Below are 21,563 nucleotides of genomic sequence, written 5' to 3'. Positions count from 1 at the left end.
AGATCGTTGCACATCCCACCACCCCTTTAAAGCTCAACTTTGCAGTGTGGTCACATCAGGAGCTGCTGCACAGATTTAGCTGTCCTGTGATGGCTGCACAAAGTAAAGAGGCAACTAACCTGTAGTGTCTCACTACGAGCCACAACTGTCACCTAACGTTACCTGGATTAGTTTTTTCTTGTTAATTTATTGTCGCAATGCACGGGCTCGCCTGCCTCCCCGCCGCCCTGCTTCTCTTGCTCCTCTCCTGTACTCCTGCTCGGGGATATTTTGCGGAGGAGCGCTGGAGCCCCGAGTCTTCGCTCCTCGCTCCCCGGATCCTCGTCGCCCTCATCTGCAGAAACTCCGAGCACTCTCTGCCGTATTTCCTCGGTACTATTGAGCGCCTCAACTATCCCAAGGAGCGTATGGCTTTGTGGTAAGTTGATACTAGGATGTTCGTTTTCTCGCAAGCTAGTAACGATAAGCAGCTAACGTTAATAGTTAAAGTATAACGTCCATGTTTTTAGCTAAGGTTAAAAATTTGTTAAAGTTACTATTTTCATAAAAAACGGTGCATTGCTGATTGTTCAGCTGGGTTTTGGGGAGTTCTTCTGAGTAAAAATGGGGTGGGCCCGCAGAAAATGATGGGGTAACTTATTAACGTTAATATCAATGTTAGCCAAGTTGTGTTGCGGGTTAAACGTGTCCAACAAATTTCAACAAGCCGGAAAACAACGAAGAACTATCGCCGTCTTCATACCACGAATGGACATTTAAAGCAACCTTAGGTAGCCACTGTTGGACAGAGGTGAGCACATCTGGTCACTGCTCATCAGAGGGGCCATGCATGCATTGATCTGTATACGTGGAGGGGAGAGGAAGGAACTGATTTGGCCACGAGGGGAGCTGTATGATTTAACACAATTCCTAACAAAGTGACTTATTGTTGTGTCTGCACTGTCCATTAATACACACACATTTAACTCAAGGCTACCTCTGTTCTTCATCTCCCGTATCACCTCCTGGCAACCAGTTAGGCCTGTGTGTAATGTAGGCTGTATTCAGTGGAGGGATTGATTCCCACCCAGGATCATGTCAGGGGCAGATCCATTTTATAGTCCACAGATCTCCATCTTGTAAAGCTTTAGCCCTAGGGAAATGCCAACGGTGAAGAGTTTTGTTGGCTATAGGGGAAGTGAAAATTAATAACTTCTCTTCCAGCACTAACTATGACAAAAAAGTAACCATTAGCTAGCTTTATTGCGTTCTGTTTTAGCCCTCTTTGGTGTAATTCATTAGAAATAAAAGCATGACATGGTACTATTTAGCCTATTTAGCTTTGTGCAGGGACAGTGCAACTATCGATATTATATACATGCTACATGGTTATGGAGACTGAAACCTTGTATTATTCCCTATTTTGGCTCACTAAATATGTTTCTGTCTGCCATTTTCCAGGGCTAACACAGTAACATTCTAAGACAATTCTTTTGTGGGAAGTGCAAATAGTTGTTATAGACTATTTAAACATCTGTCTACCATGCTCAGGCAAAGTTGATGGAGGTGAAAGGGAGGTGTTTCTCACAATAACTAAACAACATGTTCCAACAGCCCACCCATGCTTATACCCTCGTAGCTATTAGCAGTTTGCATGACTGTCTGGAGGGCTCAGAGAGGTATATGCGCTTCACTCACTAATTTGAAGTATATCCACTCATTTAAAAGCCCCTAAATAAAGGGGGGACCTTTATTTAGGGGCTTTTAAGTGAGTGGAATTGGTTGATTGCTCCTTTTTTTTTTATGTTCTGCAAGCACATTAAGCTACAGCTGTAAAATGCTAACAATTGCGAGATGTTGTAAACACTACATGCTGTAAGCTTTTTTGCAGCTGCTTGTATGTAAGCATGCCTAGGCTAAAGTTTAATTTAAGTCTTGGGTGTCTGCATTTAGCCCTGCATTTCTACTCATAAGAGAGCAACGATACACCAGATCTAAGTGAAACACCACTTGTAGATGTATGTTTGGAGCACCATCATTCAAAACTATGCTTTTAATAAATATTTATTTGAGATGGACATGAGGCGGAAGAGTCAGTGTAATTCAAACTTTGAGAATTTGGAAGGATGGACAGCAGGAGTGTGGGATGAAATGGTTTAGCAACCAGCTGCTGCGTTCTCACGGATCCATGTGAAATCTTGTCAAGAGAACCCAGCCTGGCTGTCGTCCCTTCAAGCAAGAGACAAACTCGTTCTTTTTGCAGCCAAGCCTGTTAGCCTAAAATACAACACATGGCTAAAGAGAAGGAAGGCTGTGGATGTTGTTTATTTAATTTGGTTTCCTTATTTTATTTCCTTGATTCCTTATTCCTTAAATTGTGATGTGCTTCCATAAACAATCAACTAGGTGTACAGTGTGTGTTTTTGTTTTGTGGCGATGGTATAACTGACACAGGTGTTAATGATACCATCATGTGTGTTATCATTAACACCTGTGTCAGTTCCCACAGCGGCAGACAATGTGCTTACTAAAAGTGAACACTGGGCTATTGTTATTTGAGTCATGGTATCGTCTTTCAACTCTTGTCTCAGCTTGGATCCAGTCAGTTATTAGTGCAACATTCAACCAATGTTACTGTTTTTCATTCAGTTGTAGATCATGTTTAACCCCTCTGATGTCGAATAGACAATAAAGTTAATTCTAATCATTTACATTTGGTGTTTAATGACAGGGTAGCAACTGATCATAACGAGGACAACACCACAGCCATTTTGCGTGACTGGCTTGTCAAGATGAAGAGCCTTTACCATTATGTGGAGTGGAGGCCAAAAGAGGAACCCAGGTTGGTTATTTACTAGAGTTTCTGGTGATATTTTTGTGTTGCTCACAGAGCCGATAGAATCAGTCTGATTAGTATCCAAATGTCTCCTGTAGACATTATCAGAGTGAAGATGGTCCGAAGCAATGGACAGACCTCCGTTATGAGCATGTGATGAAGCTTCGGCAAGTAGCACTGGAGTCAGCTCGTGAGATGTGGGCGGACTACTTTATGGTAGGTCAACAAAGCTACTCTTTACAGGCACAAAAGTAAGCACAATGACACTGAACAATTTTCCATTTTAAACATTGAGCCAAGAGTCAAGTCCAAAGCACCAGCACAGTGGTAATTTAAGCAGCGGGAAGTGTGTCAAAAATGTACCCGTTTTTATTTTTCTGTCTCCTGTGGTTAAAGTTGATCTGGTCTGGTTCATCTGGATCCTTTACACTGACACAAATCTTGTCTCAACATGAGCTGTATTTTAAAATGAAGCACATTTCTATTTGTATTCCCTAGCCCAGCCCACATAGTCGAGCTTCAGTGGGGTATAATTTAAAGCAAAGTACATCCAGAATTGCAATAATTTTGTGCTACAATTTTTTGGAAACTCTTATCGTTCTTGGGTTTGTTAGTGCCCCATTTACCCTCGTGACCTGTAAGTATATATTTTGAAGATTCCTGAGTCAATTGATGGTGTGCCTTATAGACTTCTTTTGACAATTCACAAACATATTTTACAGTTTATCTCCTTCTCCTTGTGTAGTTGGTGGACTGTGATAACCTCCTCACCAATCCCGATGTGTTGTGGAAGCTCATGAGAGAAAACAAGACTGTCATAGCTCCGATGCTTGAATCCCGTGCTGCGTATTCAAACTTCTGGTGCGGAATGACCTCCCAGGTACTTTGTTGATGTTTGGGTGTACATGCTTGTGTATGTCAAGTGTTTGTTTGATTTAATGAATGCTCTTAAATCGTCTCGGCTTCTTCAGGGTTACTATAAGCGCACTCCTGCCTACATACCCATGAGAAAGCAGGTGCGCAAGGGCTGTTTTGCAGTTCCCATGGTCCACTCCACCTTCCTGATAGACCTCAGGAAAGAGGCGTCCAGGCAGCTGGCCTTTCACCCACCACACCCAGAATACAGCTGGGCTTTCGATGACATCATTGTGTTTGCTTTCTCTGCTCGGATGGCAGGTATTTTACAATTCAATGCTTGAATCTACACATTTGTCCTTTTACCTTTTGAACCTAAATGGCGTGACTTGATATTGACGAAACGTTTTCATCCTCTGCTCTCTACAGATGTTCAAATGTTTGTATGTAATAAAGAGACCTATGGTTACTTTCCTGTGCCACTGCGATCCCACAATACCTTGCAAGACGAAGTTGACAGTTTTGTGCACTCCCTGCTGGAGGCTAATGGTGAGTAGCTTGCATTCAGACTAAGGGTTGTACTTTTGCATCTAACTCCCTTTTTTCCATGAGCTTGAAGTCTGTATTCTACTTCCTGCTGCTTTATCTAATGATCACTATCAGCATAGGTTTCTTCTTATTATATATTTTATACCATTTCTGCATCCATCTTCCCTCTCACTGTGTAGTGCGAAATCCCCCAGTGATGCCTTCCAAATACATACCTCTTCCTAGAAAACAACCCGACAAACTGGGCTTTGATGAGGTGAGTATCGAGTGACGTGAAGATGGGAGTCTGCAAAAATGGCCCTCTATCCACTTCTGTGCTGAATGCCTCCCCCTGTTGTTAGAAATCTGTAATTACATTGACCGGCTCCACTGTTGCCCATGTGCAGGTGTTCATGATAAACCTGCAGAGGCGAACTGACCGCCGAGAACGTATGTTGAGGGCATTATACAAGCAGGAGATTGCTTGTAAGGTCATTGCAGCTGTAGATGGAAAGTAAGTTAACTCTATTTAATGATTACTTTACACTTATATAGTACTTAGTTATCACATGTTTTTCCTTACCATTTTGTCACATTTGTTCTTCTCTATTTCAGGGCGATGAATATCAGTGAAGTTCAAGCTATGGGCATCCACATGCTCCCTGGATACAGTGACCCCTATCACGGTCGCCCACTGACGAAGGGAGAGCTGGGATGCTTCCTTTCCCACTATAACGTCTGGAAAGAGGTGAACCCCAGAAGCCAAGCATGTGAAAGTTTGTGAACTAGACAGATGGGTGAGTGATTGATAAATCTGTGTCTGGCTTTAGATTGTGGAGCGACGCCTGGACACCTCCCTGGTGATTGAAGATGACCTGCGCTTCGAGATCTTCTTCAAACGGCGCTTGATGAACTTAATGAGGGAGGTGAAGGATGAAGGACTGGACTGGGATCTCATGTGAGTTTGTGCTTCCTTCACAATCTTTGATTTTTCTTTCCTTGATTCTCCTAAGTTTGCAATTGCTTCTCAATCCTCCTTTCTATTTTTTTCTTCCAGTTATATTGGTCGGAAGAGAATGCAAGTGGATCACCCAGAGAAAGCAGTGCCTAATATACGCAACATAGTGGAAGCAGACTATTCATATTGGACACTAGGCTATATGATATCATTACAAGGTGCAGAGAAGCTTTTGAAAGCAGAACCACTAAAGAGGATTTTGCCAGTGGATGAGTTTCTTCCTATCATGTACAATAAACATCCTGTGTAAGTGTACCCTACCCAGTACAAGTACACACACACACACACACATACACACACACACACACACCCAACATACACTTCTACTCAGCAGTTTGGCCCTTTTTCCTTTTCTTGACATTATCTTCTCATCCACAGGTCTGATTATATGGAACAGTTTGAAACCAGGGAGTTGAAGGCATTTTCAGCTGAGCCTCTTCTAGTGTATCCAACACACTACACGGGCGACAAAGGCTACATCAGCGACACTGAGACCTCCACAGTGTGGGACAATGATAAGGTCCGTACAGACTGGGACAGAGCACGCTCAGGAAAAACGGGGGAGCAGGCTGAGATCAGCACCGAGGCTCAGAACTCAGATGTGCTCCAGTCGCCTTTGGACAGCACAGCGAGGGACGAGCTATGAGAAGAACTGAATGAGAGACTTGCAGAATTTTACAAACCACCTATGTTTCGTCTCTTATACTTAAGATTTTGTATCATAGCAGGGATGTGACATCAAAGTTGTAGATTTTAGATTTTAATTTATCTATGTGTGACAAGTAAATGAGGGATCAGGTGTGTTTTCTGTCACATTGTCCATTTATAGATTTTATTTTATAAAGGCACTAGACTTGCCATTTGGAATGGCATTTGCAGTACCCAACTTCTGTCTGTCATACAGAAATGAACCTATATATTAGCAAAGAATGTAATTGGACTGTTGCATTTCAGTCATCAGGCAGTTAATGTTGTCCTAATTTGAGATTACACTGTGAAATGTTTTTTTTTTTTATAAATTTCTCAAAACTATAAATGAATTGAGCTGTTACCACACTGTATGTCTCTGAGCAAAAATCAAGACTTTCGCAGACATTCATTCTTAAATGAATCATTTTATCATAGTTATAGTCATAGTTATCATTCTAAATGTATTGGTCCAAGAGGAGAAACATCTGCATGTCTTTTGCTTTGATCTTTAGTATTGTCTTTTTAAACTTCATATTGCTATGTTTTGAATAATCATTAGCCAACACTTTGCAGCAGAGTTTTACCAAAGCAACAAAACACAAGCAGCTGATGCAGTCAGGTCTATATATACCAAATGCTATTCATTATTCCTGTGTCCCAATCACTTTGGGATTGTTTCAACCCACGGTTGACGTGGCTATAGACGGGACAAACTGCTGTTAACGCCTCAGACTTGTGGTTTGGGAGTAGCATGGTTATAAATGCCCTTAGAGTTCCCTATAAAAGAACCTACCCAACCACATCCAAACACGCATTAGTCTCCTCCACTTAATTATTTTCAGTTATATCTGAATTTGAACATTTTGGGTGAGGAAGACTTGATAAAGGCACCTGCGAAAGAGAACATACAGTTTGTATAATCTTACATTGTACAGAGATTAATTCTGTCATGATTTTGCCCCGTATGGCTACACTAAATCTACCAGGAATTTGATTTGAGTATTAATGGGAGCACAACAATGTTTGTTGTGCATTGTGCCAACAATAAATAAAATGTTTTATTTTGAAAAAAAAGTTGAATTTGTGATTGGTGTAATATTGGATATTATTATGCTGTTATAACCAATTACCTCTGTTAATGTTGGTTGTGCAAATTTAACTTTCCTTTAGCAAGTTACAAGTTAAGTGTGACATTTCAATCATTTATGTATTCTCATGCAGTATAGGTGACTATCAGTGTTACACCAATCCCTGCCAATATAAAGGTCTGTTATGGATGTCACATCTTACAAATCTGTAATTTGTAAAAAAAAAAACCAAACAAACAAAAAAAACAACACATGCTATCCAAAATGTTTGCATTTCAACTTCCACTGACGTAAAATCTTTTTTTACTAAAACGACACAATCTATACACCGTGGCACCTTCTCACTGTGTGTGGTATGATAGTGTACGTAGGTGGGGCCTACAGTGACAGCAAGATACACTTCCTCTTCCTATGTGCTGAACAGATTGGCCAACCTCCCCTCTACTAGAGGAAGATCATTTTGAGAGCACAAACAGCAGCAAGCTCAGAGCTGCATGCTAATAATTCAGTGTAAGTGTGTCAGTGTGTGTACACACTGCAGTGCAGACTTCCTGCCACCTCAACTATACTGTTCTGTATTGTGCATTGCAGTGTGACCTTAAGGGCAGATGATGTGTGCGTGGTGTTGGTAGCGTCTGGCTTCTGTGGTGATAGTGAAGAAATGGAGGAAGACCAAGTGCCAAACAAGGATTCCTCTCAAGCCACAGGTGAGTACAAAGAAAGAGATTTTTGAGTAAATGTTCCCTTTCACTTCTTATACAGGCTATATTACCCATCATGCTTATATGTACTTTGAATCTTTTTTTGGTTCTTTTGTACATTTCTTCACTTGTTAGGATTGTTTTTAAATGGCAATGCGCTGAAATTTGCTGACATTGCTGTAGTGCCATTAGGACATACGTATTGCATGTGTGTGTATGCACAATGTGCCTGGATATGCCTTTGTCAATGCTGTGTTGCATCCTCCTAGTCAGAGGATGACTGGGGAACTTCCTGAACTCTTTCTCTGTTTTGACACATTTTGTCATTTTTTTGTGTAACTTCTCTATTTTTATTTAACAAGATATGCTTGTCTTTGCCAAAAGCCCAAAATAGAAAACAAACTTAAGATATTGAGATTGGTGTGACATTTGGTGAAAAGTAGACATGTTTGCAATATGCTCCTAAGTTACTCGGAACTTCAGGAACTTTTCATAATGTGACTTAAATAAATGACAGTAAAAAATATATTGCAGCAAACAAAAACGTTCAAGAGTTTGTCTATTTGACTGTAAAACTCTATTCTAGTTTTGTTGAAACAACTTACTTGCCTCTCAATTCGCACCCTAATACTGAAACACTGCTGGTGTGAAAAACAAGTACTCTATGTTCATTATGCGGCGTGACACAAATTGCAAGCAGGATGTGGTTGACCAAAATGGAGACGTCCGTGAAAGAGCGAACTAGTTCTTTTTCATTTTTGGCATCTGTTGTAAATCATTTAGTTTTTAACTTTTGGTATGCCCCAAGGTAAAACATCAGTTACTTTTAGTAGTTGGAGTACAATAGGTTGAAGCTTCGTTATCAAAATGCACCATGTTGTTCCGCTTTACATTTTAGTTCACATTCAGTCCAACAACTGTTTTTCTCAGAAATGTAAAAGAAATGCTGTATATGACTTCAGGGGAGGAACTAAGTTTGATTTTTATTCTTTATTAATTATCTTATTAGCACAATCATTAACCTCAATACTTTTTTTTCTGAAAGTATGTTGTTATGTTGTAGATTAGGTGTTATCTGATGCCTTTTGTTGAGCGACTAAGAGGTAGTGCAGAGGTAAAATATAGTGTGTTTCCATAACCACATCACCAACATATCAAGGGACCACTAAAAAGTAGGTCAGAGCTACATGGCTTATTCATCATTCCAACCTACATATTTCCATTTGTTTTGTAAGAAAGAAAGAAAACATAATTTGTGGATCTGCAGTCTGCTCACATATGCAGAACATTCATTTCTTCGTAAAAGCTTTTAAAGGCTCTGGTTTGGCCTCAAAAGAATATTTGTGTTGTGTTAAGATAGTGTCAGCATGTCTGTGTTTGATGTTGAGGATCACATATCAGGATCTCAACTCCACTTATGTAGGACACAAATAGTGTGATCATGTTATTACTTAGCTTTTTCATTTCTCATTTCAGATTTGAAGAAGGTGCATCGTAAACCTGAAATCAAGCGATACAGTGAGATCTTCAGAGACTTTGATAATCTTGATTTATCTTTCATTTCTCCGTAAGTATTATACATTTACGGTGCTACCACGTGTTTCTCTTGCATCGCCGAGCTTGTTGGCGTCATTCAAAGATGCTTCAAGCTTGGCTGGTCATAGAAATCCATACAGGATGAAACTGTTCAAATATATTTGTCAACTCAAAGCAGCCATTATTATTTCATGCACTGGGAACAAGTTTTTAATCATGTCATGTCTAGTCTATCTTAATCCAATTTTGTGACAACCAGTGGAAACTTCTCCTTTGGTAACTCATCTGCCCAAACATCACATCCCTGACACTAACCGAAAGTCTGAATATTGTGAAGTAGAAATGCTTTTAGTTTCCTACATCTGTACACAGCTGCAGGTAAATGGTTTGTTTGTATATAGTATGTTCCTCAACAACCCTGATCCTTTGTAGGTATTGCTATTTGACTGTGTATGTTTCTCACCCAATACATTCTTTCTGTGTTCAGTGAAGGGGAGGATCTGCTGGACATTGACTCACAGTCCTTGTCAGAGTCCATCTTGACACAAAGTGCAGATCTCACAGAGCAACATGATGTGTCTGTAAGGAATTTTTTTTTAGGAAAACACTTTAAGAATAATGTAGCTGAGTTTTGGGGGGATTGGTGATGCCTTCATAGAGTAATTCTAAATAAAAATGCTTTTTGTCCACAGAGACGTGCTGAGGTGAATGAAGCGGATGGAAACCAATCAGGTATGATTTGTGTGTGTGTGAGAGAGAGTGAGAAAGATGAGTGTGGAGGTGTGTGTATGCTTCTCCTGTGTGAGTCAGTCGGTCCAGTTGATAGAAACTGTTAAGCCTTACTCACTGGGAATCAATACAAGGCTCATTTATACTGTATGTTACCACCAGTCTGTGTATTAGAGACTTTGTAGTGTAGTGGTTAAATTTACTGGTCTAATTACCATCTTAACATAGACCACACTGTGACTGACATCCAAAATCCCAGCAGATCATTACTGATAATGTGCAGGAGCTGCTGTCCGTTATATTTGATAGAGTATTTTCTTCAATTTTTATTTGTTTAGCTGTGAGTTGTAATTGCCCGGTTGTAACAAGATTAGGATAAAGGAACAGGATTAAAGCAAGAGACAGCTGCTCTCAGTTTGTACTTCAGACACAAGCTGAGAGGGTGGGGCCTACCGAAAAAAAAGGATGTGTCAGTGTCATGCTATTGCAGTAAATACAGTGGAGACAGAGAAAAGGACTACACTGTCACTGCGAAGTACTCTAACCTCAGTTTGACTCAAACTTCAGGTCACAGCACGCAATTAGAGATTAGAAATTACAGAGCCAGATGGTGTTTAAAGAACAGAGTAGAAATAGAAAAAAGCTTGCCAAACTCCAAACCAGTCCAGACCTATCCTCACTCAATGCTCCTCTAAAGCCTGTCACTCCACAATCTGGACCTGACTAGGATAATCCCCAATCCAAGTGCAGGAGGTCATAGCCATGTGGCAGCACAGAATCTGCTCGGAGGCTGATTTCTGAAAGTGCTCAGAGCTCTTTCTTAAACAAAACACAGAGAGGAACGGCTAAGAGAGGTCAACTTTGGCACACAATCTGGCAGCAAATCCATCAGTCTTCTGGAATTGCTTGTTCTTTCTTGGGGATTTTGCTTGAAGACAGAGAAGAAAAGATCACTAAGCTTGGATTTTGATACCACTCTAACTGGATTTGGCGTCTGTGTAAAAGAGCAGACCAGAATAAAATCTGCATGTCCGAGTGAGGAACTTGAGAGAGAAGTTGTTGCACTCTTTCTGGCAATGTGTGCTTGCTCAGTTAAAAACATAGCTGAATACTTGGAACTGCACTGTGGACCCTTAGAAATGAAAGTTCTTGGAAGTGCATCTGTTGCTCTAACCTTTGGTGACGAAAAATGAAGATTTATTCTAATAGATCTTGACATTTGTTTGCACATGTTGTGCTGAAGGGGGCAAAGAGACAAAGAGGAAAAGAGAAAGTGGTGTGGGGAGCGCTTGAGAGACCACGTGGTTGTTACGCATAGGTCTGCCCTGTGTTGGTGTGAGTCAGAGAGGAAGAACCAGAGTGGTTGTCATATAACGCCCTGCCTGCCTGACCACAGTAGAGCTGTGACATGATGCTGTCTAATGCTGCACACTGGCACTGAGTAGTGTTGGTGACTCTGCTCTCACAACTCGGCTTGTCTCTTTGTAGCTGACTAGAAGTGAACAGGTGTGAGAGGGAGGGGCCAGGCAGAGAGGAAGAGGGAAGAGGAGGGAAGTTATTTAGCTAAAGCTGTTTGTCTTTGGTCCATAGAAACTTACACCCCCATGTGTGTCTACTGGAGGAGTTTTTTGATTGATTAAAGAGATTTTAGAACAGTATACATCCAACATGCAAGAGATACGTAAAGTTTGCTGAAACCTACTGGAAACCATCGGACTTTTATTCAGCGGAGCAGCTATGACTGACCATATGCAGTCATTGTTTCCTGTTTGGGGTTTGTGTATACCTTTTCTTTTAAGTGACATTTGATTTTGTTGATCATCTTTGTCTTGTCTAAGAAAACCTAGGGGCTGGGGGTTTTAAAGTAGATAAGTGTTTCTTGGATGCTGGAGGCTGTTTGAGTCTTCCAGGAGTGACAAGCTGTGGTGTATAGCCCAGTGGACACTGTGTGATCCCAGGGTCCAGCTCCAAGTTTCTGAGGCCTACAGTGATACTGATGTACTCCCTCTCAGCCCAGGAAGCAGACCTGGCCCTCTGTCGGTGTGATGATGGAGTGGAGACAGCATTGCAGTACACCAAGATGTGGTGCCGCTACGCCAAAGACCTCCTGGCCTGGATGGAGAAGAGAATCAGCCTGGGTAAGTGCACATGCTGCTGAGAAGAGGAAACCGTAGCGTAACATATGTGTATATAGGTGTTTGTGTGTGTGTGTGTGTGTGTGTGTGTGTGTGTGTGTGTGTGTGTGTGTGTGTGTGTGTGTGTGTGTGTGTGCAGACGTGGCACATGTATTTATGTATGTATACATTTATTTTTTTATTATTATTCTTTTTTTCTTCTTTCTTTCATTCTCTCTTTTAATTTTAATATACTTTTAGTTACCTTGCTTTTGTTATTGTTGCTTTTTTTTCATGATTATTATTATCACTGGATGGATTGCATAGATATGCATATATACAAAAAAAGACATTGCAATGATATAAGAATGTACTATAAACTAAGTAAATTAGTTGAAATAAAGTAAAAACTGTGGTGTCTCTATCAAGGCATCTGTGCTTAGAATATTAATGCATTTGAATAAAAACTGCACACAAAATGCAAATATTCTGTCTCTACAACAGAGAATCTAGTGCATGAAAATCCTATTATCCACTCTGCAGTCACTAGTTTTGGAAAAGTACCACCATTTATTTGTTTCAAGTGTGGGCTATTTATCATTTTGTATAAGCAGGTGGGACTTTTTAGATCTTAGATCTAGAGCTGTGTGTACTGATTCAATTCAGAACTGTAATTATTACCAGAAACATTGCCACAAGACACCCACACATTCCTAGAAAAAAGATATATATATATATATATATATATATATATATATATATATATATATGTATATATATATATATATAGACATTACTACAGTAGCCAGTAGGCCTCAGGAGAGCAGAGCCTTGCTTCATATTGTCCATCGATAAATAACCACTACTTTAGGCATGTTAGAGGGTTGTTGTAACCAGACTATAACATGGTGTGTCTGTATTATTTCACTCTGTGAGGGCATCTGCAGGTGGTGCAGTCCCCACAGTGAACTACACACTGCATACACACAGAGAAGGGATTAGAGGGCAGATTAGCAGGGTCAGGCAGGGTAGGGTAATAAAGGAGACAGGATGCCTTGAGAGTACATAGACAGTGATTACCCTCATATCAGCCTGCACAGTAGCCTAGTGTCCAGACTGAGATGCTAAGCATGCAAGACAAAACAGGAGAGTCCCCCTCATTAGCTGTGTGAGGACCGTGTTAGGCAATAGCAACAGATGAGTAATGCTGGGTGGAGCTCAGCCCCAAACTACTGTAGATTACACATACTAGAACAACATTGTGAGATCCCCAATAGCAACAGTTATCAACAACAGTTGAATGGACAACAGTGTCCATTTAAAAAAAGAGAGGCCTAATCAAGAACTGCTGTCAGAGAAGTGTATCTGATTATGACCCTTACTGTTTAAGTGTAGTCAGATTATCTACAGACCATTACAGACCGTTTCAGACATAAACATTGAAAACAAATGGGTGTAAGTTCATTTCATGTTGTAGTACTTGCTAGTATCAACAGCTGATGCAAAATGCAGACCAAATCTGTTTTTAAGCAAACCAATTCCACTGATTAGGATCAAATGGACACCCACCAGCCCTGCCTGAGCTCCAAAAGGTTTGATGAGCTTTTCAGGAAAGGCCAGGGTTATCTGAAGGGATCATAGAGGCTAGGTAATATCACCAAGCAGATCCAAAATGGAGCTCCAAGCATCATATTGAGGCTACACACTAATAGCAGTAATCAATATTGTGGTTCCAGGTCAGCCACTGTCCTATTCTGTCCTATTCTACTTGTCTTGTCTTGCCTTGATGTACAATTTATTGTGAGTAACGAAAACTTTATTTTTGTTGACAGAACAAGAATTTGCAAAAAATGTGATGAAGACAGCTGAAGGAGCAAAGACCCTTGTGGGGCAGCAGGTACAACTTTGTTTATTGGATGTGAACCAAAGAAAAGGTTTTAGTGATTATCACAGTGTGTTACAGATGGTTATTGAAATGAATTCCTACAAAAAAGTTGTTTGTAACATTTGGCCTCTCTTAAAAATTATGTCTAAAGTGGTTCTTGCCTTTGTAGGAAATGATGCCACTGCAGTACATCTACACAATGGCACTAGAGCAAGACATCAAGAACAGTGTGGCTTCTAGAAAGACTTCAGAACTGCTACAAAACCGCTGTTACCAAGTATAGAAGTCCACACAAACACATACAAAAAGTTTGAGTTTCAGTATAAATCTTCTGTTTTCAGTGATGGGTATGTAGCTGTGACTTTATGTTTAATCCAGTATCTCTGTCCCAAAGGCCTTAGCTGCCAAGAAAAATGAAATCGACAAGTGGCGCAGAGAATTTAAGGAGCAGTGGGCAAGAGAACAAAGGAGGATGGTAAGTGATTTAGGAATCTTGTTTATGGCTGAAGTCGAGCTCAGTTTATTACACTGTCAAAACTAATTTACTCACATTTAAGACAACTCAACAGACTGGATGCCTGAACAAGCATCTAAAGCAAAAGTATTCCTCTCTATGAAAGAATGATCTGTCTGTTATGACCTTGTTGATTTCTGCTTAGAACATGTTAGACTGCACATGGCTCACACAGTAAAAAATAATTAAAAATAAAAAGATTTTCCCTTTGTGTCTGTATCCCCCTTGTGTGTTTTCAGAACGAAGCAGTGACGGCTTTTAAAAAGGCTCGTCACCAATACTTCAAGTGCTGTGATGAGCTAGTAAAGGCTAAAGCTGTCTCTGCTAAAGCTGTGGACGACACAACTGGAATCAAAACACTGGATAAGAGGCGGAAGTCGAAGGATGAAGCCCAGACTAAGGTGAATATCTCCTTAATGCACTACATTGATATAATCTGTAGATATGCACTTCTGGTAGAGTTTAGTACAGAATAAATACAGTGTATTATCATTTTTATCATAGTGTGTTTATGATGTTTAACAATTAGAACTGACACAATAACAATTAAATAAAAAATTATGTAAATGTGTGATACTTTAGCATATCTCAGGTCTTCACTCTGTCTCTGTCCAGGTGATGGACGCAGAGCTTTTGTACAGACAATGTGCGAGTGACGCCAGGATCCACCAGGATGAGTTAGTGAAGGTCAAAGAGAGAATTATTGCCCACATTCGCAAGCTCATCTGTCAGGGAGACACTGTGCTAAAGGAGGTTGGTATGGAATCAAGGGAACTAAACATCTGTCAGCTTGTTTCTAGATAGGGTGTTTTCTGCAGCAGTCGCTAAGCATGCATAATTAAATGTGGCTGTGGTTTAAATATAGGACATGTAATAGTAATGTCATGCATTTGTTTTAGTCAGAGTAAATGTCAATGACTTAGGCCACTATATGAACATTTATAGCAGCATCAGCCAAGGATGCATTTGGATGCAAGTACTCTCTGTTTCGGCAGATCATTTACAATGTCTAAAGCAACTCCCTTTGTGTATAAAATGACACATATGTTATTAGAGAATAGTAAACCATGTCTCCGCCTTCACGTCTGCACAAACCAATGCATGCATGTGCTTGAATATAATAATCTACTTAATCTGTGCTTTATGGTTTGCAACCTTGCTTCTATAATGGAATAAAACAAAGGAATTACTCTTGTAGAATTTCTACACATAAGTCATGTTTTGCTACATTTTTCTTCTGTGTTGCGGTTATCACTGCTAGCAATGATGAAGATTTAAAAAGAATAGGCAAAGCAATATTGTGACATGATGTATTACACCCCTGCAACTATTTGTTGATAAATTAACACAGTAAATGTATTTTCTTTGTCTCCCCCAATCATGTCTCCTCTCTGCATCAGGCCACAGTCAACATGTTTTACTACCAGCGGCAGCAGACAGAGCCTGTTCCCCTCGGCTATCACAACCTGGAGTTGACATCCAGGTCCCTGGAGCCTGGCGAGCGCTACCTGCTCTACATCCTCAGCAAGCCCCGCCTTGAACAGCGTGTCCAAGTTTTTACCTTCCAGGAGTACGTTCCTCACTCCAAAGGGTACGGTAAACTGACCAATGACAGTTTCTGCTGTTACTTTAGCTGTGGCGTGTTTACTGTGGATATCAAAAGAGTATGTTGCTTTATTTTTATTTTTTATTCATTCTTTGGGGGGCTTTTATGGCTTTTAATTGATATGATAGCTTGCCAAGGACTCAGTCTACATGGGGTACACATCCTACTGGGTGAGCTAGAGGTCGCTCCAGTATGTCGTTTAAAAAACAAAGAATCATAATTTATATGTTTAAGGCCAGAAGGGAAACTTAATATTAAGTGAAAGAAAGAAACACGTTGGACACTTTGGATGAATCTGTGTGCTCAACTCTTGATTGGTTAATCTATTTTAAGTGGTATAAGCAGAAAAAAATTGCTCGATATCTACTGGGGGTACAATTTGTATGTACTTCTACTAACTCTTTATTGTCACAATCCTTTTTATTTGAAAGGAACATACGAAAAACCAGCAACAATCTCAGCTCTCTGCAGGACTCTTCACCTAAGACAGATGATAGCCCTCTCAGACGATACAGCGATGGCAGTAAGGACTCCCCATGATTACACCATGATTAGATAAATTATCACTTTAGTTTCATTTTTATTTCATTTTTGTTTCCTTGTGTTTTGGTGCACTTTAGGGAGAACAGGGTACAGTGACAATGAGAGTATTGGAGGCAGTTTAGAATCTCTGTCCAGTCCTGGTAAGCACAAGCCTGCGTTTGTTTCTGTAACGTTTCTTTCACATGCATTTGGAAACATTTCAAAGATAAACATGTTTGCTTTCCCCTCTACTGGAATGCATAATTGAAGCTCATACTAATAGGAGGCTGCCTAAAACCGCATCCACTTTGACAGTATCATCGGACGACATGGACGAACGGGATATAGCTTCAGAATCAGGTTTGTTACTCCCTTTTTATGCTTCTATAACCTCATATGGTAATTAAACCGCATGATTCTATCCTCTCCCTCTCCCTACAGAATACACTGATGGTCAGCCAGTCAAAGTGCGCACGATTTCACGAGCTGCACTGACACACCGACTCAGGAAGATGAAGAGCAAGATGGTCAAATGCAAGCAGTGTGAAAACTACATTGTTGTCAGTGGGGTCGAATGTGAGGAGGTACGAAATAACAGGGCGTTTTGAGAAGAACAGCAGAACATGAATGGTGCTGAGTAAGGTGGTTAATATCCTCTGTCCTGCTCCTGTCCCACCTTCAGTGCGGAGTGGCTTTGCACAGGAAGTGTATGGAGGTGTGTCAGCTGGAGTGTGAGCACAGGAAGGGGACTGTGTTCGGAGTGGAGCTCTCTCTGCTGTGTGCCGACAGGCCAGAGGAGGTGCCTTTTGTGGTGCTGCTCTGCACGTCTGAGATTGAGAGTCGCGCTCTCTCGATCCAGGTATTATTTACCATCACAGTGACCGAAATGTTAAAAAAAGGTGTCAGGTGTTACTTGTGGTCTGTTAACAGTTTTCTGCTTTTGTGTTTCTCTGAGGGGGTGTATCGTGTGAGTGGGTCCAAGCCCCGCATCCAAAAGATCTGTCAGGCCTTTGAGATGCAAAAGGAGCAGGTGGAGCTCTCTGACCTTTCACCGCATGACATCACCTCAATCCTTAAACACTTCTTCAAGGAGGTACAGGAGTCATTGCCAAATGAACTGTACTGAATGAATTAGGCTGATTATATGAGAAGGTAGTGTCAGACCTGTCATAGCTTTTCTCTGATCTCAGTGAATAACCTTTCTATTCCTCACTCTCTTCCAGCTCCCAGAGCCTTTACTAACCTTTGACCTGTACAGTCATTTCATCACGGTGGGAAAGACCCTTCAGCACCTGAGTGAAAGGGAGCCAACACCAGACACTAACGAGACGGACATTATTCAAAACCTGCAAACGCTACTACAGAAACTCCCTCCATATTGCTACAGCACCTTGCAGCACTTAATATCTCACCTGCAAAAGTGAGCATGGAGCAGGGTTACAGACCTCTCTAGTTACATTTTACCTGGTTTTACCCATCCCTGCCAGAAGATTTTTCTTGAATTTTCATGAATCTTAAATTTGTCTGCTCTCTGTCTTCACAGAGTTTCAGAGAACTGTGAGAACAAGATGTCCGCTAGCAATTTGGGTATTGTGTTTGGGCCAACACTATTGCGCCCTCTTGTGTCTACGGACATGCCAATGATTGCCCTGCTCGAGACCAGTTACCAGGCTGTACTTGTTGAGTTCCTCATCACACACCATGACAAGGTTTTTGGCCTTCAGCAGAGACCCAATACGCCCACTCCCCCAGCCCCCACTGCACCTCTTCCAGACACCCCTCCCAGAGCTTCCTGTGCCCTGGACGGGGACGTTTACACCGGCTCGGAACACGAAGCCTCCTCTAGAGAGCGACCACACTTACTAGAAGTAAGTACTGCGGTGATGAAACATTCAATTCAAACACAGACTTAATGGTTGCTGCTGTATTGAAGTGTGCAGGATTTTTACAGGACTCACAAACGCATTTTTTATAGTAGCATTTGACTGCTAGTTGAGTAAAAAGGGATCAGCAGTAGTTGCTTGGCATACACATACAGTACAGCTGAGTAAGTTTGGACCTGAGCTATTTTTCAAGTTTAATAACCTTTTTAAGAGCCTTAGCACCTTAACCTCAGGTTCATTCTATCAGGATTAACATGCTGCACAGCTGCTGCATTTTCCTTGCTCTCTGGTCTCTGACAAGCATAGCCTTCTGTCGATCTATACTATTTCATGTGGACATTTCACTGCTATTGCTTATGAAGGAAAAAATGATTTATCCCACTATATACATTTACAGTTGCTGTATCAGTTAGCTTAGAGGCACAAAAGTAAAATTATCTGTCCTTCAGGAGGGTTAAAACAGCGCTTAATACTGGGCTACTTAATCTCATAGTTTAAAATGTCCTGGACAAGGATTCAATTTGTACCTGATATAAAAGAGGCATACTCATCCAGCAGTATTTAATGGCCTTCCCCCGTAATAATCACTATCACATACTGTAGTGCTGCAGTATCTCAGGTTTAGACGTGGTCTGTAAACACTTGCAGAAATCCACCACTCAACTTGTGTCATTCCAACAGAGTCGAACAATCAAGAGAGAGTCAAGCGAGGGTTATGTATCTGACAAGTCTTCATCCAATGAGGCAGTGGACCAGCTCAGCCCTGAAGCCAATGAGAGAGCAGGTAGGCGTGACCTAGCGATAGAGCAGTTACTCCTGACTAGCATAGGTGAAGATAATAATAGAATTGAATTCATAGTGTTGAAGTCTTATGTAGTTTGTAGATGTTGGGGTTTTTAGTTGTTGGTATAATGAACTATAGATCACTGTGTCTTCTTGTACCTTTACTGCTTGAGGACATGTTTTTATTAATGTTTTCTGGAGATCTTGTAAGTATGATACATACAGCTCCCGAGTTGTTTACTTCATTTATCACAAACAGGTGGTTTGTACTAGCTTGCAGTTACACAGTATCATCCTAAGCACCAGATACAGGGGGTGCAGAGTGCCTCAAGGGTCGGTTGCAGTTCCAATTTTTTTTTCTCATTTTACACGTTTCCTCCAGTTATTTATAGATCTAAGACTTCCTTCCCGTTTCTTCCTGCTGACGCCATCTAGTTATATTCCTCTGTAAAACTGGGTGAGTCAGATTGCTTAGTTGAGTCTAAAGTTTCATCTTTTCTTCGCTTGCTTTACTTTTAGTGCTAAGGTGCTTTCTGTGGCTAGAACACCAAGCAGCTTCAAGGCTTCTATTCACAACCGCACACATCAAATGCAGAATAGTGTAATTAGTTTTGAACTACTGTTAACCACTTTCAAATCAGTGCAGGATATAGTTCCAGTCTACACTGTACACCTTCCAGAAGAACTCTGTATGAACATTTAACTCAAGTCGAGTCAAGTTTTCAGTCAAGTACTGCTACCTATTGCCAAATGTAGGTTCTGTGTTTGAACTGCCTAAAAACAGTATGCTGTAGCCAAGTTTATTATAATCAATAACCTGTGCCGCATTAACTTTTACCACCTTTAACCTTTAATTGCTTTAATGAAACATGTGCTTGTTCTCCCTCTTCTGCCTTAGTCCTGGCTATGAGAGGGGTATCGAGCAATCCTCAGGGTGAGCCGGTGGGGGAACCAGACTCTCATTTGGGGTCCCAGCCCAACTATCGCTTCACCAGACAGCCTGTGAAATATTACCGGCATCATAACTCAGGAACCCGACTCCCCAACCCAGGTCGTCCAATCAGACAGCCGGCAGCCACAGCGGGGGGCCTTCCAAGGAGTGCAGACAGCAGCCGGAGCTCCTCTCCAGAGCCAGGGACACAGAGACTTTCCCAAAACTTAGGCATCCACTTTGAGAACACCCACCAGCCCCACCCGGCCCCCATTGCCACAGAGAGTAAAGTGGACGTCCCACTGAGTCCCCGCAAGGTTGTGCAGTACATGCTGGGACTGGAATCAATATTTACATCAGCTACAACTGCGACATCATCCAGTACAACACAGGAGTCTTCTAAGGTGGTGGCATCTGGGTGTCCATCTGATCAGAACATCAATCAGTCCAATAACAGACAGAGTGCTGGACAGAGTCAGGCTCTGTGTCAATCACCAAAGACACTTCCTGTTGAGCACAACCTGACTTCACCAGCACAGAAAATCCTGTCTGGCTTGAAACTGAGACGCCGCCACTCAGGGAAGGACGAGCAGCTCTTTGTCTGAGGAAAGATAGAAATCTCCTGACAGTTCACTGGAATACATTCACACGCACTGGAGGATGTATAGTCATAATATATCCTTTATTGTGTGTAATTACTGTCAAGATTCATGCAGGTTTCACGAACAAAATGCTCCCATATTTTACACACACATATCTATACACAGCAATGTCTTCAAAAGATTACTCAGATGAAGGTTCAGTTACCTTAAAGTTAAACTCACATTTGAGTCTTACTTTAAGGAAACACAGTTGAATAGTTCAGACCTGATACTTACTTGGATGCCACAGCTTTATTATGACTAATCCTCTTTAATATGTTGATCTGTTGACCATCCAGCTGTCTAATATCAGACCAGACTAGAGAGGTTCAGGTACTTATCAGTTATTAATGCCCCTAATGTATTTCAATGTAACAAGCAGGTGGATTGAGATGCAAACTAGCACATAAGTATAACATTTCAGGTTTTGCCCTGAACAAACGAAACGAAACGAAAGCTAAATACAAATGCCACCAAGTGTTGTTTTTCTAAGATAATTTTGTTATCTATTTGTTGTGCTTTTGAAATGTTTTATAGGCTGGATTTTTGTGTGGTACATAAACTAAGATATACCTTCATTGGTGTCATAGTGAAGTTGATGTATAATCTCATATCCATGCATCTTTCCTGTTTTAACACAAGGGGGCGGTCTTCTCCCAGTGTGTGGGGAAAACATGCTAGACACAATAGCAGAAGGGCAATAAACCACTCATTTCTAATTACA

General features: G+C 41.0%; 2 protein-coding genes across 3 annotated transcripts; both read left to right on the top strand.

The window, feature by feature from the left end:
- Nucleotides 1-18: 18 nt before the first annotated feature.
- colgalt1a (collagen beta(1-O)galactosyltransferase 1a) lies at nucleotides 19-6,273 on the top strand. The gene is made up of 12 exons (XM_078269500.1): nucleotides 19-418; nucleotides 2,711-2,821; nucleotides 2,914-3,031; nucleotides 3,561-3,695; nucleotides 3,787-3,991; nucleotides 4,100-4,219; nucleotides 4,399-4,475; nucleotides 4,606-4,712; nucleotides 4,814-4,946; nucleotides 5,029-5,156; nucleotides 5,256-5,462; nucleotides 5,595-6,273. The coding sequence occupies exons 1-12, from the start codon at nucleotides 198-200 to the stop codon at nucleotides 5,860-5,862; spliced, it is 1,830 nt and encodes a 609-aa protein (XP_078125626.1). The 5' UTR covers nucleotides 19-197; the 3' UTR covers nucleotides 5,863-6,273.
- A 1,157-nt stretch (nucleotides 6,274-7,430) lies between these two features.
- gmip (GEM interacting protein) lies at nucleotides 7,431-21,561 on the top strand. 2 transcript variants are annotated; one of them, XM_078268985.1, is made up of 22 exons: nucleotides 7,431-7,701; nucleotides 9,172-9,262; nucleotides 9,719-9,812; nucleotides 9,924-9,963; nucleotides 11,973-12,098; nucleotides 13,907-13,971; nucleotides 14,129-14,236; nucleotides 14,354-14,434; nucleotides 14,713-14,874; nucleotides 15,089-15,226; nucleotides 15,874-16,064; nucleotides 16,511-16,602; nucleotides 16,700-16,762; nucleotides 16,872-16,961; nucleotides 17,043-17,185; nucleotides 17,284-17,460; nucleotides 17,557-17,694; nucleotides 17,825-18,021; nucleotides 18,145-18,469; nucleotides 19,166-19,268; nucleotides 19,650-19,724; nucleotides 20,166-20,255. In XM_078268985.1, exons 1-21 carry the CDS (start codon nucleotides 7,656-7,658, stop codon nucleotides 19,700-19,702), a joined length of 2,523 nt encoding a protein of 840 aa, XP_078125111.1. In that variant the 5' UTR covers nucleotides 7,431-7,655; the 3' UTR covers nucleotides 19,703-19,724; nucleotides 20,166-20,255. The 2 variants fall into 2 exon arrangements, with proteins under 2 accessions (XP_078125111.1, XP_078125110.1); XM_078268984.1 differs by lacking the exon at nucleotides 19,650-19,724 and having other exon boundaries at nucleotides 20,166-21,561.
- Nucleotides 21,562-21,563: the final 2 nt, after the last annotated feature.

The sequence above is a fragment of the Sander vitreus genome, chromosome 15 (genome assembly GCF_031162955.1).
Source record: "Sander vitreus isolate 19-12246 chromosome 15, sanVit1, whole genome shotgun sequence".
In the NCBI taxonomy this organism is placed as follows: Eukaryota; Metazoa; Chordata; class Actinopteri; order Perciformes; family Percidae; genus Sander; species Sander vitreus.
The sequence above is the reverse complement of the archived record's forward strand: the minus strand, read 5'-3'. Positions and strand labels throughout refer to the sequence as shown.

Excerpts from the sequence above, each read along its gene's own strand:
- gmip (XM_078268984.1), top strand. The coding sequence starts at position 7,656 with ATGGAGGAAGACCAAGTGCCAAACAAGGATTCCTCTCAAGCCACAG. Across the intron at positions 14,875-15,088 it reads AGGATGAAGCCCAGACTAAG|GTGATGGACGCAGAGCTTTT; the intron begins GTGAATATCTCC and ends GTCTCTGTCCAG. Across the intron at positions 16,065-16,510 it reads TACGTTCCTCACTCCAAAGG|GAACATACGAAAAACCAGCA; the intron begins GTACGGTAAACT and ends TTTATTTGAAAG.
- colgalt1a (XM_078269500.1), top strand. The coding sequence starts at position 198 with ATGCACGGGCTCGCCTGCCTCCCCGCCGCCCTGCTTCTCTTGCTCCTC. Across the intron at positions 2,822-2,913 it reads AGGCCAAAAGAGGAACCCAG|ACATTATCAGAGTGAAGATG; the intron begins GTTGGTTATTTA and ends TGTCTCCTGTAG. Across the intron at positions 3,696-3,786 it reads GGTGCGGAATGACCTCCCAG|GGTTACTATAAGCGCACTCC; the intron begins GTACTTTGTTGA and ends CGGCTTCTTCAG.